The 15,590-nt window shown below is 46.1% G+C and overlaps 2 protein-coding genes across 2 annotated transcripts; both read left to right on the top strand.

The window, feature by feature from the left end:
• Positions 1 to 674: 674 nt before the first annotated feature.
• LOC101763874 (putative late blight resistance protein homolog R1B-16) lies at positions 675 to 4,926 on the top strand. The gene is made up of 3 exons (XM_022828492.1): positions 675 to 709; positions 1,792 to 3,863; positions 4,631 to 4,926. The coding sequence occupies exons 1-2, from the start codon at positions 675 to 677 to the stop codon at positions 3,821 to 3,823; spliced, it is 2,067 nt and encodes a 688-aa protein (XP_022684227.1). The 3' UTR covers positions 3,824 to 3,863; positions 4,631 to 4,926.
• Positions 4,927 to 13,020: 8,094 nt separating this feature from the next.
• On the top strand, positions 13,021 to 15,590 carry LOC101754654 (probable aldo-keto reductase 2). The gene is made up of 5 exons (XM_004975230.4): positions 13,021 to 13,358; positions 13,461 to 13,661; positions 14,146 to 14,318; positions 14,412 to 14,514; positions 14,972 to 15,590. Exons 1-5 carry the CDS (start codon positions 13,134 to 13,136, stop codon positions 15,308 to 15,310), a joined length of 1,041 nt encoding a protein of 346 aa, XP_004975287.1. The 5' UTR covers positions 13,021 to 13,133; the 3' UTR covers positions 15,311 to 15,590.

Consider the following 15,590-nt stretch of genomic DNA (forward strand, 5'->3'; position numbering starts at 1 on the left):
TCTTTGGTGCGATTGTTAGGCACGGACATCATGCTATCGAAATGATCTTGGATTACCTTCTGTTTGTCTTGGTGAGTTACTGCCCAGCTGCTTTCTTTCTTTAGTCTTTGGATGAAGTTTTTCCTCCTTCTAGCGTTCGCCTTTAAGTGGAAGAACCTTGTGTTAGCGCCACCCTCGTGCAGATAGGTTATCCTAGAGCATTGTTTTTTCCTTGCTTTTTCAAGGGCCGCCCATCCCAAGAGCCTTTTTTTGAGCTTGTTGCGCAAGGAGTGTTCCGGGTCTGTGAGTGTTCTTGTCTCCTCGGCCGTATCGAGGCGCAGGATGACTTCTTGGGCCATGTGCATCTTTAATTTGGCATCTGAGATGAGCAATCGACTCCAGGATTGTAGTGCTCGGGCCGTGGTGTGCAATTTGTGCTCCAGTCTGTGAAATGGCTCAGTGTGGATCGTCGGCTTCGACCACTCCCAGGTTACCACTTCATAGAAACCTGGTAGGCGCGTCCAGAAGTTTTCAAATTTGAAAGGCTTCAGCTTTCTAGGTCCAGATTGTTGTGCCAGTAGCAAAGGGCAATGATCCGAGTGTGAGGAGGAGAGCGCGTGTAGGACATGTTCATCGAAATTTAGATCCCAGTTTTCATTGCAGAAGACTCGGTCGAGCCGTGATAGAGTCGGTCGATGCCTGGCATTGCTCCAGGTGAACCTCCTATTCTGTAAGTGTATCTCTTTTAGATCACAGTAGTTTGAACTCCCAGCGACTTCAAATGAAATTGGATAGATGTCAACAGGGAAATCTTAACCGAAGCACCAGACCATAGCATTAAACCATACACAGCAATGACCGATAAATATTTCCCAGGTCACATATTTGATATCCCCCCCCCCCCCCAAAAAAAAAACCTCCCCAATCCATCAATGTTAAGTATGTTAGAACAAAAAAAATATTCAAATTTAGATTTTGATCATTGAATATTCCTTATGTTCTCAATTACTACCAAATCAACATATTTTCAATAATAATTTAAATATTAATCATCTGATGCAACTTTTTACATCGAGCATGCATATAATTTAATTAAATGTTTGGTCAAAATCCATAATGTTTTACCTTTTACATCAACACACTTTACATTGATAAATGGAGAAATTATATAATAATACAAAATTGATTTAAGGCATGAGATCGACCGTTGTAGCTTGGTTGGGTTGGACCTCTTGCCCTCTTCAATCTGGCAGGTGCGTGATTTCGTTGGGTAGGAAATCAAATTAAAACAGGAGGTTACTGTGGATAATTAATGGAGAAATATGAAAAACATGGAAACAATTGCCAGATCCTATAATGTATTTTCACATCCATATAAACTGAATCCCAGTAAACAGAGTTTTTAATTTCTCATTTATGATAGTTGTTTGTGAGTCTATCCTAGCTTTATATTTGTCAAACCACGAGTAGATCCAGGCCGGAGCTAGGGGCTTTTATTGGGGTCAGCTGACCCCGATAAAATTCTACAAATCCTTAGCAAAATACTGTTCATACTTAAGCTGACCTTATTGTGTTAATGGAGCTGACCCTGGCGTCTATCTCGACTGGCTTCGCCCATGAGATCAGCATTCCACTGATCAAGTCGACCTCCACAGTAATTAACGTTTCCAATCAATTTTCTTTTAATTCTCTGTCACTAAGAATTGAAATTGTTTGTAAAACGTTGTTTCAAGTTTTTTAGAACGGTATGTTGTGTTTTATTGTGTTTCTATACTACGAGAATAACACATTGTGTTTTGTATTGTTTCACAGATACCTTATTGTGATTGATGATGTGTGGACAAAGGATGCATGGGAATATTTTAAATGTTGTTTTGTGCAGAATAATCGTGGTAGTAGAGTTTTAATAACTACAAGGATTGAAGACGTAGCTAAGGCATGGGATCCTTGTTTCGATGGTCATGTCTACAGGATCAAACCTCTTTATGATTTAGACTCTAAGAGGTTATTTCACAGAAGGATTTTTGGCTCTGAAGATGCATGCCCTGAGCAACTAAAGGCTGTTTCTGATGAAATTCTGAAGAAATGTGGAGGGTTGCCATTAGCCATACTTAGTGTTGCTGGTATTTTGGCTAGTCATGAAGAGGTAAACTCAAAGCAAACTTGGGAGAAGATAAAAAATTATTTAGGTTTCCAACTGGAAAGAAACCATGGTTTTGGATCCATGAGGCATGTCTTTAATCTTGGTTACAACAATTTATCTCTGGACCTGAAGACCTGTATGCTCTACCTTGGTATATTTCCAGAAGACTCTGAAATAATCAAGGATGATTTAATGAACAGATGGATAGCTGAAGGTTTTATTACTAAGAAGCTTTTCTCTGGTCCAGAGGAGATTGCAGAAAGTTACTTCAATGAGCTCATCAATAAAAACATGATCCAGGTAGCACGTATGGATGACTGTGGACATGTGCTTTCTTGCCGAGTGCACGATGTAATGCTTGAATTTATCATGTTGAAGGCCGCAGAAGAGAACTTTGTTACTATAATCAACGATCTACAAAACACGAGAGGCAGTTTGAAAGCTCGTCGGCTATCCCTCCAAGTCAGGAATTCAGGGTGCAACAACCATGCTCGGGAAGACATGGATGTCAGCCAAGTTAGGTCGTTGAACTTTTGGGGGCCTGCTGAATGCATGCCTTCTCTGTCAAAGTTCCGGCTAGTACGAGTTGTACATCTTGATGTCAATGACTCCGAGGATGACCAATGTGATATGTCTTCCTTCTGCAAGTTTTTCCAGCTGAAATACTTGAGGATCAGAGGCCTAGGTTGTAGGAAACTTCCAAGACAGTTGCGTAGCTTGCAACATTTGGAGACACTGGAGATACACCCAGGAAAGACGACAACAATGAAGATAGATGCTACCAAGTTGCCCCCAACGTTGTGGCACCTGGTTGTCCCATCAACGGTGAAGATGATTGGTGCAATGGAGAGTATGACAGCCCTCCGTACGCTGGCTCTGGGTAAACTCGATGTAGTACATCCCAAAGATGCGGAGAAGATCATCAAGGGTCTCGGTGAGCTTGCCAATCTACGGGAGCTGAAGCTATCCTTGTCCCACTCTTCCTCTCAAATAGCACAGGTTGTGGGTGATCTTCTGCCCTCCTCTCTCGGTAGGCTCAGCAACCTTAAGTCACTAATTATCGGTGGCTCATTTGCTATTCATGAGGATGCATTGACTCGATGGCACACACCTCCACGCCATCTTCGGAGGCTGCACGCGCTGGTATGCCCCTTCTCCACATTTCCAACAGGTTGGATCACCCAGCTCGACAGTCTCAGGAGCTTGGAGATCAAGGTTGTGTCGCTGCCAAGGGATGGTGCCGAGGTTCTTGCCAGGCTGACATTACTGGTGCACCTTAGGTTGCATGTTGATAAACATGCTCCCGAAGAAGGTGTCGTCATCCACCGTGCAGCGTTCCCTCATCTAAAGGAGTTTTGGTTTGCATATCAAGTGCCTTGCCTCATGTTCGAGGCAGGGGCCATGCCCGGGCTTCAGAGCCTCACTGTGCAGTGCTACGCTAGCGCAGAGCGGCAAGCCGATGGTGTGCTTGATGGTATCGAGCACCTGGGGAGCCTCAAGTTATGCAGAGTGGATATTGCTGTCTTTGGAGGAATAGGATTGCAAGCTGCGTTTGTGCCAAAGAAAGAGGTTCAAAGGTGGAACAAGCAGGATCTGCAGGCAGCTTTCAGGATGGCCATCAACAAACATCCTGGCAGTCTTGATAGTAGAATTCGACCTGTGTGTAGTGGAGTCGGGCCAAGTGACTACTACACATTTTAATGTTCTGTAGAAGATGAGTTTATATGATGAACATGTGAAGGTATGCACAAATTTGTTCCCCATCTCTGGCTCATTTCAAAATGTTTGAATATCCACCATTCTGCGATTTTATGATAGCCGGATTAATTGCTTGAAGATTAAATAGGATTCCATATAGTTATATGTTTCACAAATAGGTGCACAAAACTCAAAAGAATTAATTGTTTATGGTAAACAAAACTACTTAGTAGTATATAGTATATATAAGATTTGACCATTCATTATCATGAATAATTTAGTAATTATTATATTATAAAATGTGATATTTCAAATGGAATAGTCTTTTAGACTTTACGTTAGTGTACAAAATATTATAGTGATGCTATTTGTGTTTTTTTACCTTGGTACCCTTATGCTACTTGTACCTATACTACAGATGAAGTTTTTAGTAGTATACAATTAATCTTAACTGTCGGATGTTTCTATACTAGTCCTTTTGGAACACTAGTATAGCCTAGTATTGTGTACTGTAAAAGAGCTTAATTTGTTAATCCCCTTCTCCCGGCCCAAGAAGGAAAAGGAAACCAATGTTTTAAACATATGGATAATAAGTAGAGGTGTGCAGTGTTCAAATTTTGTGTGACACTGCCACATACACAAGTTTCACTTGCTAGTAGGCACTCAACGTCATAGTTGTAGTTTGATAAACATAATATGTTAGTCTGCATATGAAAATTGGAGCAAATATTCCTTTTACTAAATTTTATGTAATGTTTGTTTAACATAAATTTTCATGTTACATTATTTTGTATCATTTTGTATCTACAGGTACACCAAGGACTATGCTATCCAAAATTCCAAACCCATGGAAGACATGGAAATATCCTATCCATAAAGATTGGTACCAATAGTACTGTGATGCCGATCAAAATTTATCAGGACACTGTTGGGAGTCCTTCAGTTTTATGCAGATAAAAGCAAGCCAGTACATTATTTAACTTTATGCTTCTTGTTGTCAAATACCACCTATTTATTATTTTCCAATATTAGGACATGCTGGAGAGATCTGATTAAGATCTGTCTGTGCATGTTTGTCATCAATAGATAATATGATGAGAACATGTTGCTGCAAACTAATTCTTGTTTGGTATTGTAATTGGTTTTGTAAGTGACATCTATCAGTTCCCTTTGTACACATATACATATACATATTGATTGAAAAATTACAGCATAAAAAACACCGAGATTTCTTGCTTTGTTGTTTACTATTGCCTAATGGTAGATGTGGTAACAATTAATCATAACACATTATCGTTGTCAAGATTAGCGGATCAAGACTAAGACTAGTAAATTTCTTTTTGCGCGTAAGGCTTCGGATGGTGGCGTGGGAGACACGGGGTTTAGACTGGTTCGGGCAAGGTAAAGTCCTACGTCCAGTATGAGGTCTTGCTCGTGTTGCCCACGCGGGGTCTGTAGTAGGGTTTACAGGAGGGCAAGAGAGGGAGCTGGTCCCAAGTCTCTTGGGTGTGCACTAATGCTCTGAAGGAGAGTGTGTGTGTTCTGTTGGCCTGAGAGAGTCCTCTAGTCTCAGGGCCCCCAGTTCTCCTTTTATAGCGCAAGGAGAGCTCAGGGTTACAGATGAGCCAGGTGTGAGGAGAAGGAAAAGAGATAAGCTAAGTGAAGTAAAGTACAAGGAGAAGGACCAAGTCCCTGGGTCACCGCCTCCTGCTCCGGCCTTCGGCTTCTGTCAGCGCATCCACCGGAGGAGGGCAGCCGTCTTTGGATCCTGTTGACGATCTTCCTGGCGACCGCTGCCGCCAAGCATGATGATGGTGTTCGGTCGTGGCAACTGTGCACGTTCGGGAAGACGTTTGACCCCTAGTGTCCTGCTTGCGGCCCGTGTAACACGGACGTCGCGTCCCTGTCGCCAGATACGCTAGGCACGAGAACGGGCGATGCCTCCTCCTGTGCCGGGCGGCGCGTGCTATGAGTGCCCCATGGCGAATCAGAGGGCGTCGTGGCCATTGTAGCTTGTTCAGTCGTGGCTACAGTGTTCTGCCCAGGTACTTGTGGCGGTCACGTCGAGGGGCGCAGGTGCCTTACAGCGTGCCAGAGCCGTGCTGCATTTATGGCGAGATCGGTAGGGGGACCCATGAGATCCGCGCCCTCGTTCGTCGGTCTGCGCCCGAGGTGGACACTTGTCTTGTGGGTCCGAATGAGTCCGACCCCCTACGCCCGGGGTCGGGCGAGTCGGAGCCTTGCGGCGAGGGGTCGGGCGCTCCCAACCCTGGGACCGAGGGTCGGGCGAGGCGGAGTTCTGCCATCGAGGGGTCGGGAGGGCTTGACCCCGGGGTCCTGAGTCGGGCGAGACGGAGTAGGATGTTCTCTGCCTCTACTGGGTCGGCGGTAATCGTTATTACCGCAGGTGGGCCTGGGCCTTCATGATTGCTGCTTTAAGGGGCATTAGGAGGTCGTTAGTATTTCCCCCCAACACACATGTTTCTTAAGTCTAAGTGTTCGTGTGTTATAAATCTTTATGATAACATAAAGTAAATTTAGTTTGTAAAGCCATGCTTTTCCAAAACCCTATTGTATAGGGTCACCATCACGCAAAGTGGCAAGTTTAGCGTGCTATTTAACAAGTACTTTCATGCATATTCTTATACTAACCCACCACTTGGCACTTGAAATAACCCTATTATTGCATCTATCTTGTGGAGCATATTGCATTTTGATAGAAATACAACATAATCAAGGAGGTTTTCATAAAGAGCTTAATGGATATTTGGACATGGATCATCGAGGGAAGGCCCTGATGACGTCGACGTCGGCGACGTTGGAGAGCTCGGCGCGCTTCCTGGAGAAGCGTTGGATGTACTCTCGGAGAGTCTCACCCGACCCCTGGTGGCAGCTCCGGAGGTCCCAGGGTTCCCAGGGTGCATGTATGTGCCCTGGAAGTTCCCTACAAAGATTTCTTTCAGGTTGTTCCAGTTACGGATCCGACCTGACAGAACGTGTTCCAGCCAAGCTCGCGCCGAGTCGGCCAAGAACAATGGGAGGTTGCTAATGATGAACAGATCGTCATCCGCTCCGCCGGCCTAACAGGCAAGCTGGTAGTCCTTGAGCCGAGGCCCGGGGTTCATCTCCCCAGAGTATTTGGCCACATTGGTGGGCTGTCTAAAGCACGCTAGGAATGGCGCGTTCAAGATGCGCGCAGAGAAGGCCCTGGGCCCCGCTGGGTCGGGGCTAGGGCTCCGATCTTCTCCGCTGTCGTGGCGACCACCACGGTGTACGCGGTAACCGTAGTTGGCTCTGTCCTCCCTGTCCGCACGGGAGCGCGTCCGCGCATCCAAGGCATCATGGGCGTCGCGGATGGGGCCAACGCGGCGGTGGACGGACGAAGCCCCGCCGCCCGCGCGTGGTGGAGTCTGTCGAATAGGTGAGGCCCGGTTTCCCCCGTGGGAGGAAAGTTGGTGGACAGATCCTCCACGACTCCCGAGAGGCGCAGAGCGTGTGACACTGCTGGCGCCGTGTGTGCGTCACCGAGACGCGGAGCTTTCTGCCTACTGGACTGCTGCACACTCAAGCAAGTTGCGTACCTCTCAGTGGGCCTGTCGCTCCTCGGGCGTTGCCGTCTCGGGGAGTCGTCGGAGTAGGGCTACCGCGGCGGCGACATTCTGGCTGGCGTGTGCGAAGAGTTGGGGATGACCCTCGTCCCCGCAGATGCGTCGCTGGACGTCGCGGGCCTGATGACGCACCCTACCCTCATTGTGGCGGTGCTCGTCCTCCTGGTGAGGCGACGCGCGCACCTCCGGCTGTTGTGGCCGCACCGGGACCCTGGCAAGGGCTCCAGTCGTAGCTGTGGCGCGCGGTGGGGGAGTGCGCTGTTTCCCTTCGGCGACATCGTCGTTGTACCCCTCGAGGTGCACTCCGGCCATGAAGCACTCGCGCGACGGGCGGTGGCTCTCGTTGTTCGTGCCGGCATTGAAGGTTGTCCTCTCCACACCCACGAGCTCGTTGCTCGCAGGTGGCACGGTCATGGACCGCGCCAGGAGACGACTGTAGGTCACCGCGGCATTGCGCAGCCCGAAGGGCCGCCCCTCCGAAGGAGGCCCCTTGGCGCGTGCCCGGCTGCTCGCCGCTATCCAGGCGGTGGAGCCAGAGATGATGGGGTGAGCGGGCAAGTCGAGGAGAGGGATCAACTCGATCCCCTCCCCGATGGCGAGGAAGTCCAGACTCCCGAAGCGGACTAGGGAGCCCGGAGCGAAGCTGGCGTCGTGGTTGGCCATCTGAAGCCGGTGATGTACGCGCAAAGGTCCCCTACCTGGCGCGCCAACTGTCGTTGTCAAGATTAGCGGATCAAGACTAAGACTAGTAAATATTTTTTATGCGCGTAAGGCTTCGGATGGTGGCGTGGGAGACACGGGGTTTAGACTGGTTCGGGCAAAGGAAAGCCCTACGTGCAGTATGAGGTCTTGCTCGTGTTGCCCACGCGGGGTCTGTAGTAGGGGTTACACGAGGGCGAGAGAGGGAGTTGGTCCCAAGTCTCTTGGGTGTGCACTAATGCTCTGAAGGAGAGTGTGTGCGTTCTGTTGGCCTGAGAGAGTCCTCCAGTCTCAGGGCCCCCGGTTCTCCTTTTATAGCGCAAGGAGAGCTCAGGGTTACAGATGAGCCAGGTGTGAGGAGAAGGTAAAGAGAAAAGCTAAGTGAAGTAAAGTACAAGGAGAAGGACCAAGTCCCCGGGTCGCCGCCTCCTGCTCCGGCCTTCGGCTCCTGTCAGCGCATCCACCGGAGGAGGGCAACCATCTTTGGATCCTGTCGACGATCTTCCTGGCGACCGCTGCCGCCAAGCATGATGATGGTGTTCGGTCGTGGCAACTGTGCACGTTGGGGAAGATGCTTGACCCCTGGTGTCCTGCTTGCGTCCCGTGTAACACGGACGTCGCGTCCCTGTCGCCAGATACGCTGGGCGCGAGAACGGGTGACGCCTCCTCCTGTGCCGCGCGGCGCGTGCTATGAGTGCCCCACGGCGAATCAGAGGGCGTCGTGGCCATTGTAGCTTGTTCGGTCGTGGCTACAGTGTTTCGCTCGGGTACTTGTGGCGGTCACGTCGAGGGGCGCAGGTGCCTTTCGGCGTGCCAAAGCCGTGGTGCATTTATGGCGAGATCGGTGGGGGGACCCACGAGATCCGCGCCCTCGTTCGTCGGTCTGCGCCTGAGGCGTACACTTGTCTTGTGGGCTTGAATGAGTCCGACCCCCTACACCCAGGGTCGGGCGAGTTGGAGCCTTGCGGCGAGGGGTCGGGCGCTCCCGACCCTGGGACCGTGGGTCAGGCGAGGCGGAATTCTGCCATCGAGGGGTCGGGAGTGCGCGACCCCGGGGCCCTGGGTCGGGCGAGACGGAGTAGGATGTTCTCTGCCTCTACTGGGTCAGCGGTAATCGTTATTACCGCAGGTGGGCCTAGGCCTTCATTATTGTTGCTTTAAGTGGCATTAGGAGGTCGTTAGTATTTCCCCCCAACACACATGTTTCTTAAATCTAAGTGTTCGTGTGTTATAAATCTTTATGATAACATAAAGTAAATTTAGTTTGTAAAGCCATGCTTTTTCAAAACCCTATTGTATAGGGTCACCATCACGCAGAGTGGCAAGTTTAGCGTGCTATTTAACAAGTGCTTTCATGCATATTCTTATACTAACCCACCACTTGGCACTTGAAATAACCCTATTATTGCATCTATCTTGTATTTTGGAGCATATTGCATTTTAACAGAAATACAACATAATCAAGGAGGTTTTCATAAAGAGCTTAATAGATATTTGAACATGGATCATCAAGGGAAGCTTGCACGAGGAAGGAGAGGACTAGGAGGGCCAAAAAGGGCCCAGGCCGATCGGCTTGGGACCTTTAGGCTGATCGGCTCAGCCCAATCCAGGGCCTAGTCGAGCTCCCGTTTCTTCAGCGTGATGTCCACGACATCTCTAGGATTTTTCCATCGACCATCGACCTAGTGCCGCCGCCTATGAAAGACTATATATATCCCCTTATGGATTACATGAAGAAAGGTTGGAGAGAGAGGAGAAAACACCACACAAACACCATCCACCGCTGCTATAAGATCGGAAAACGAAGAGAAGATTGGATCTACAAGGGGCCACGCGAAGTGGAGCACCAAGGGAGGAAAGAACCCCCTGAGCTGATTGGCATGGGGCTTTCCTGCCCCGTTCGTCGTCGTCTTCGGTCTAGTAGATCTATAGGGCATCCTTTACCTTGAATTGTGTCAACATGTGTTAGATCATGTGGTAAAGTCTCTTTTGTCCTTGGTGTTATATGGAGATCTTGATTTATAATCGCCTAAGCTCTTGTTTAAGATCTATTTGTTATCAATCATATCTTGGTGATGCTCTTTCATGTAATGGCTGACTAGCACTACTTTAGGTTGCTTATTTGCTTACCTAGAACGATCATCATGTCGTGTTCTTATTGTCCAATAGTTGAGTACCCTTGTGTAGTGACAGTATGTGAGAGGTAAAGTGTTGGGCATGATTCACATCCACTCACGATAACACTTAGATCGAGTCCTTTCATACTTAGCGATTGGATCTGCAAGTGATACTATAGATCCGTTGGACAAGTGTTTTATCTATCTTGTTCGCACCCTTACTCTCAATCTGCTTTGACCTAAGACCGCTTAAGTTCTTTTATTAAGTATAATCTCATACAATATAAAGAGCTTTCGGTTACATAGACTAGTGCTTAGTTAAACGTGCAAATCCCTTGTTCCGTGGATTGATAAACCATGGGGGGATCTCTAAGGGAAAAGCTTCAACTGATCGGTGCACTTACGGTTCATAAATTGGCGTGCTAACTACCGTCAACATTCATACATCATATTATCATCTAAACATTAAATGGAGGGTGACCGATTGTCTAGCATTTAGTGTCTAGGGTAATGCTTTGAGCATCAATTGCAGGGAGCTAGGGTTTTCAAGGGATGAGATGTAGACCAAGCTCTGGAAGCTGCTTTCAGGAAGGCCATCAGCAAGGATCCTGCTTGAAGGGTTCTTAAAGGGTTCTAGATGCTCGAATTCATTGAGAGTTTAGATTGCTCTCAAGGGCACGTCTCAAAGCCGCAATATCCCACTTGAAGCTTTGGTAATTCACCAGACATTTTGTGCCTTCAAAGCAAAAATAATTTCATGAGGATTCAATTGAGTTCTACTATGCATTTTTTTTAAAAAAAATTGAGCCACTTTGAAATGCAATTTTTTCAATTTGGCTCCAACAATTTATGCTCTCCAAAATTTCATTGATTTTTTATAATATATAGTGCTTGTTTTCTCATTGAACACTTTGCACTTTGGAGTACCGTAGTTTTACTATGGGATGTTAATAGAGAGAGATAAATGCAACGATACCTACGTGTTATACTCCCTCCATGGCATAAATCGCATTTTTAAGAAAGTCAAAACTTACAAAATTGCATCAATAGAGTCCTACCCAAGGAATTTTGAGATGACAAGGACATCATACTGATCGACAATTTAGTGCAATAGAAATCAAAGTCCTATTCTATTTTTAAAGACCTTTCCTTAAAAACTATACATTTATCCATGTTGCTCCTATATGCCTTCCGGAAGGTAGATAGACAACGAATCTTTAATGCCCATATTAAGCTCATTTACAATATTTTTCTTTAATATTTTTAGGTATCCATCAACATTTGTTGACATTATCAATATTTTATTAAAAAAGTCTAGTTTAATTGTGACCAACATTTAACCAACATTTTTATATGTACCAACATATTTCTTTAAATTTTTTATATTCACCAACATTATTGTTCAACAATATTTTACATGCAGCAAACATTTTTTGCATTCACTAATACTTTTTTCTTGACATTTTTATGACATTCACCAACTTTTTTCGTTAAAAATATTGAGATTGTTTATCTAAAATGTTGATTTTTAAAAAATACAACAAAATATAGTTATATTGATCTTATTTTGTTGTATTAATTCTAAATAACATGATGGTTCAAACGGAATAAAAAATGTAGTTTTGGGTTGGGAGAAATATACATTTTAAGATTGCAAATCAATTAAACATCCCACCAGTAGGTCAACCGGATCGCTACACCTGTCACCCTATCATTCATGCAGCCCACCCCTCTCTCCCACCTCGCTGTGGCTCTCTCCCACCTCGCATACATGATACATCTCAACTGTTTGTTTATTTTTTACACGAATTTTAAAATAAAAGTTTAATAACAAACTATGTTTCGGAAGATGTAGTCTTCCGTTTATCCATCGCAAAATGAGCTAGATTCTGGAAAAAGTGTTCGGCCCGGTTCTGTTTATGTTGAGAACCCGGTGGGCAAGCCTGGGCCATGGTGGTACAAATCGTGCTCGGCTTTCTGGTTGGGCCAGGCCGGGACCATTTGGCAAGGTACTAAACACTACTGACATCAGCCTCTTACATGCTTAGGCTAGCGCACATGTGCAGTGCCATCATCACATCCGGTCCACTGCCCTACTGCGTGGCACTCTCCCTCTATTAATAGAATGTCAAAATTATCCCCTCTTATTTTATAATTTGGCTCCAACAGTTTATGCCCTCAAAATTCTTACTAATTTAGTTTTCAAACTGAAACGTGCAGGACCATTTACTATCGGATATCAATATATAGAGGGATGTAAAAAGTAATGATGTAGTCATCAATAGCATACTCCCTCCATCCACAATTGTAAGGCGTATCTTGAATTAAGAAAGGCAGAAAGCCAAGCTTGAAATTTTTTTGACAAACAATTAGTAAAATTATACATTAGTTTAGTGTACAAAAGTGGCACCCATAGATTCATACCCAAGAGAAAATTTGAGATGGTACTGGTTCTATAGTAATTGATAATACAATGCAATAAAAACTAAAGCTGAAAAATCTACTTTTGAAGATTTTTCGTAACTTACTATAGTGATTCCAACAGTTTATGTATTGCAAATTTATTGTGTAGCCTGCGTCCATGTCCGATCTGATGCTCGGTTTTCTGCTTGGGCCAGGCCGGGCTCATTTTTCAAGGCACCAACTTTCTAAAGATTTTATTTTCATTGTGAGTCTGTAGTAAATTGACATGTATAGGCTAGCTCACATGTGCAGTGACGTCATCATACCTGTGGCCCAGTGGCACTCTCACTCTGTATATAGCTCAATGCCCACACCTGTCCATGGACCAGACCACACCAGCACCACCAAGACAAGACACTGCCGAGCGGCCGCACCAACCACCAACCACCGGAGCGCAGCGGCGAGCACCTTGCAGTCGCAGCTGCCATGGCTGTCGCTCCCGTGTCCGTTCCCCGCATCAAGCTCGGCTCGCAGGGGCTGGAGGTCTCGGCGCAGGGCCTCGGCTGCATGGGCATGTCCGCCTTCTACGGCCCGCCCAAGCCCGAGCCCGACATGATCAAGCTCATCCACCACGCCGTCACCGCCGGGGTCACCTTCCTTGACACCTCCGACATCTACGGCCCGCACACCAACGAGATCCTCCTCGGCAAGGTCGGTTCTTGGGGCTCGGATTTCGCATCTCTGCTGCTTTCTCTTTACCCTTTTGAGTCTGCACCCAAGGTGTTCGATTTAATGCTTCTGTGTTACGAGCAGGCGCTGCAAGGTGGGGTGCGGGAGAAGGTGGAGCTTGCCACCAAGTTCGGCATCTCGTTCGCCGACGGCAAGCGCGAGATCCGCGGGGACCCGGCGTACGTGCGCGCGGCGTGCGAGGGCAGCCTCAAGCGGCTCGGCGTGGATTGCGTCGACCTCTACTACCAGCACCGCATCGACAATAGGGTGCCCATCGAGGTCACGGTGAGTGGACCTTGGCCATTTGATTTCTTTGTTTGGTACTTGGATATTAGTAGATGTGAACATATACAAGTGGTGGGTGGAAATGTTAGCCTGCGAGGGGAATTTTCTAGAGAGACAGAGTGATGGTGGTTGGTGGAGGCAGGTTCCTCGAAGGAGAATGAGGACCTGCTTGTGGACGATGGAATCTTTCTCTTCCGTAATTAGTACTCAAAAAGTGAGAATAAAATGGTTCTGATGTGGAAGACAGCTTCTGTACTGGTAGTAACTTCTAGGAGTTCATGCGAGATACCATTGTATATCAGATGTGTTGATCAGTGCCTCTGCAAAAATGAACTATGACATATTTAAACCACTGCAGGTTACTGGTTTATGCAAATCGGGTCTTGTTTGTCTCCTTTTTCCCTTCTAGAATCCGCAATATGGCTTAAACCATGAAATTTTGTTTTAAAGAAAGATTATTGAGTCATTTGTTTTTCATTGCTAGATGGGTGAACTCAAGAAGCTAGTTGAAGAAGGAAAGATAAAGTACATTGGATTATCTGAAGCATCTGCGTCAACAATTAGGAGAGCTCATGCAGTTCATCCTATTACTGCAGTTCAACTGGAATGGTCATTATGGTCTAGAGATGCAGAAGAAGATATAATTCCCACTTGCAGGTATTTCTATGTAAAATCTAACACAAGAATTGTCCAGTCACTAGGTATGAAGATTTATTTTTCTGAATTATCTCCTTTCTGTGACAATTTCAGGGAACTTGGAATTGGGATTGTGGCTTACAGTCCACTAGGCAGAGGGTTCTTGTCCAGTGGGACAAAACTGGTCGATTCACTAACCGAGCAGGATTTCCGCAAGGTGAACTGAAACTGATACCTATAGAACGTTGATATTCCCTTGGTAGCAAGTTAATTTATCATTATCCTTTGGTTCTACTTTTCATAGGACTAGAAGGTATTTCATAAATGTTTGGAAAAAAATTCCTTCATTGCAAACATGGCTTAAATATGCATAACACATAGTGCACTTATCCTTTATGTGTCGGCCTGTTCGCTTCAGATTATTCAGCCGGCTTATCAGCCACCAAACAGTGTTTTCCTCTCACAACAAATCAGCCGCTTCAGCTCTTCAGCCGGCTTATAAGCTGAAGCGAACAGGCCGCAACGTGTTTTTACCATTTACTTGGTCTTAGATACCTTTTAGATTCTGCTCATCCATTTGATGTATACAATGGTCCCATCCATCTTCTCGAATAAAAAAAAATTATAAATACAGCCAGTTTCCTCTTCCTAATGGAATTTCCATACTTCTGCAGCATATGCCTAGGTTTCAACCAGAGAATCTTGACAAGAATGCTCAGATATTCGAGCGTGTCAATGCAATGGCGGCAAGAAAAGGATGCACACCATCACAACTTGCATTGGCTTGGGTGCACCATCAGGGAAACGATGTTTGCCCCATACCAGGCACAACAAAAATCGAGAATTTCAACCAGAATGTGGGGGCACTGTCTGTGAAGCTGTCACCAGATGAGATGTTGGAACTCGAGTCATACGCTGCTGCAGGTGAAGTTGCGGGTGATCGATATCCTCAGATGGCCAGCACCTGGAAGGATTCGGAGACCCCGCCATTGTCGTCTTGGAAATCTGAATAGCTCAATACAATACCTTGAACTATGTGCGTTGCTGTATCTGCAAGTCGGACTGCAGAAGATGCTCAGATCTTCGGCACATGACCGTCCATAAAATGTTCTTGTATACCACGCAAGTGATGATGCGTGGTAGTGAGTGTGTATCACATACATACCTCGTTTTGTATATCTGTGCTCTAGTGGCACGATGAATAAGCTTGTGCACTTGTATCATGAGTATTTATCATAGTATAATTACACTGAATTTGGTAATAGATGGAATGGAAGTGCACTTTTCTTGGAA

Source organism: Setaria italica, chromosome VII (assembly GCF_000263155.2).
Source record: "Setaria italica strain Yugu1 chromosome VII, Setaria_italica_v2.0, whole genome shotgun sequence".
NCBI classification, from domain to species: domain Eukaryota; kingdom Viridiplantae; phylum Streptophyta; class Magnoliopsida; order Poales; family Poaceae; genus Setaria; species Setaria italica.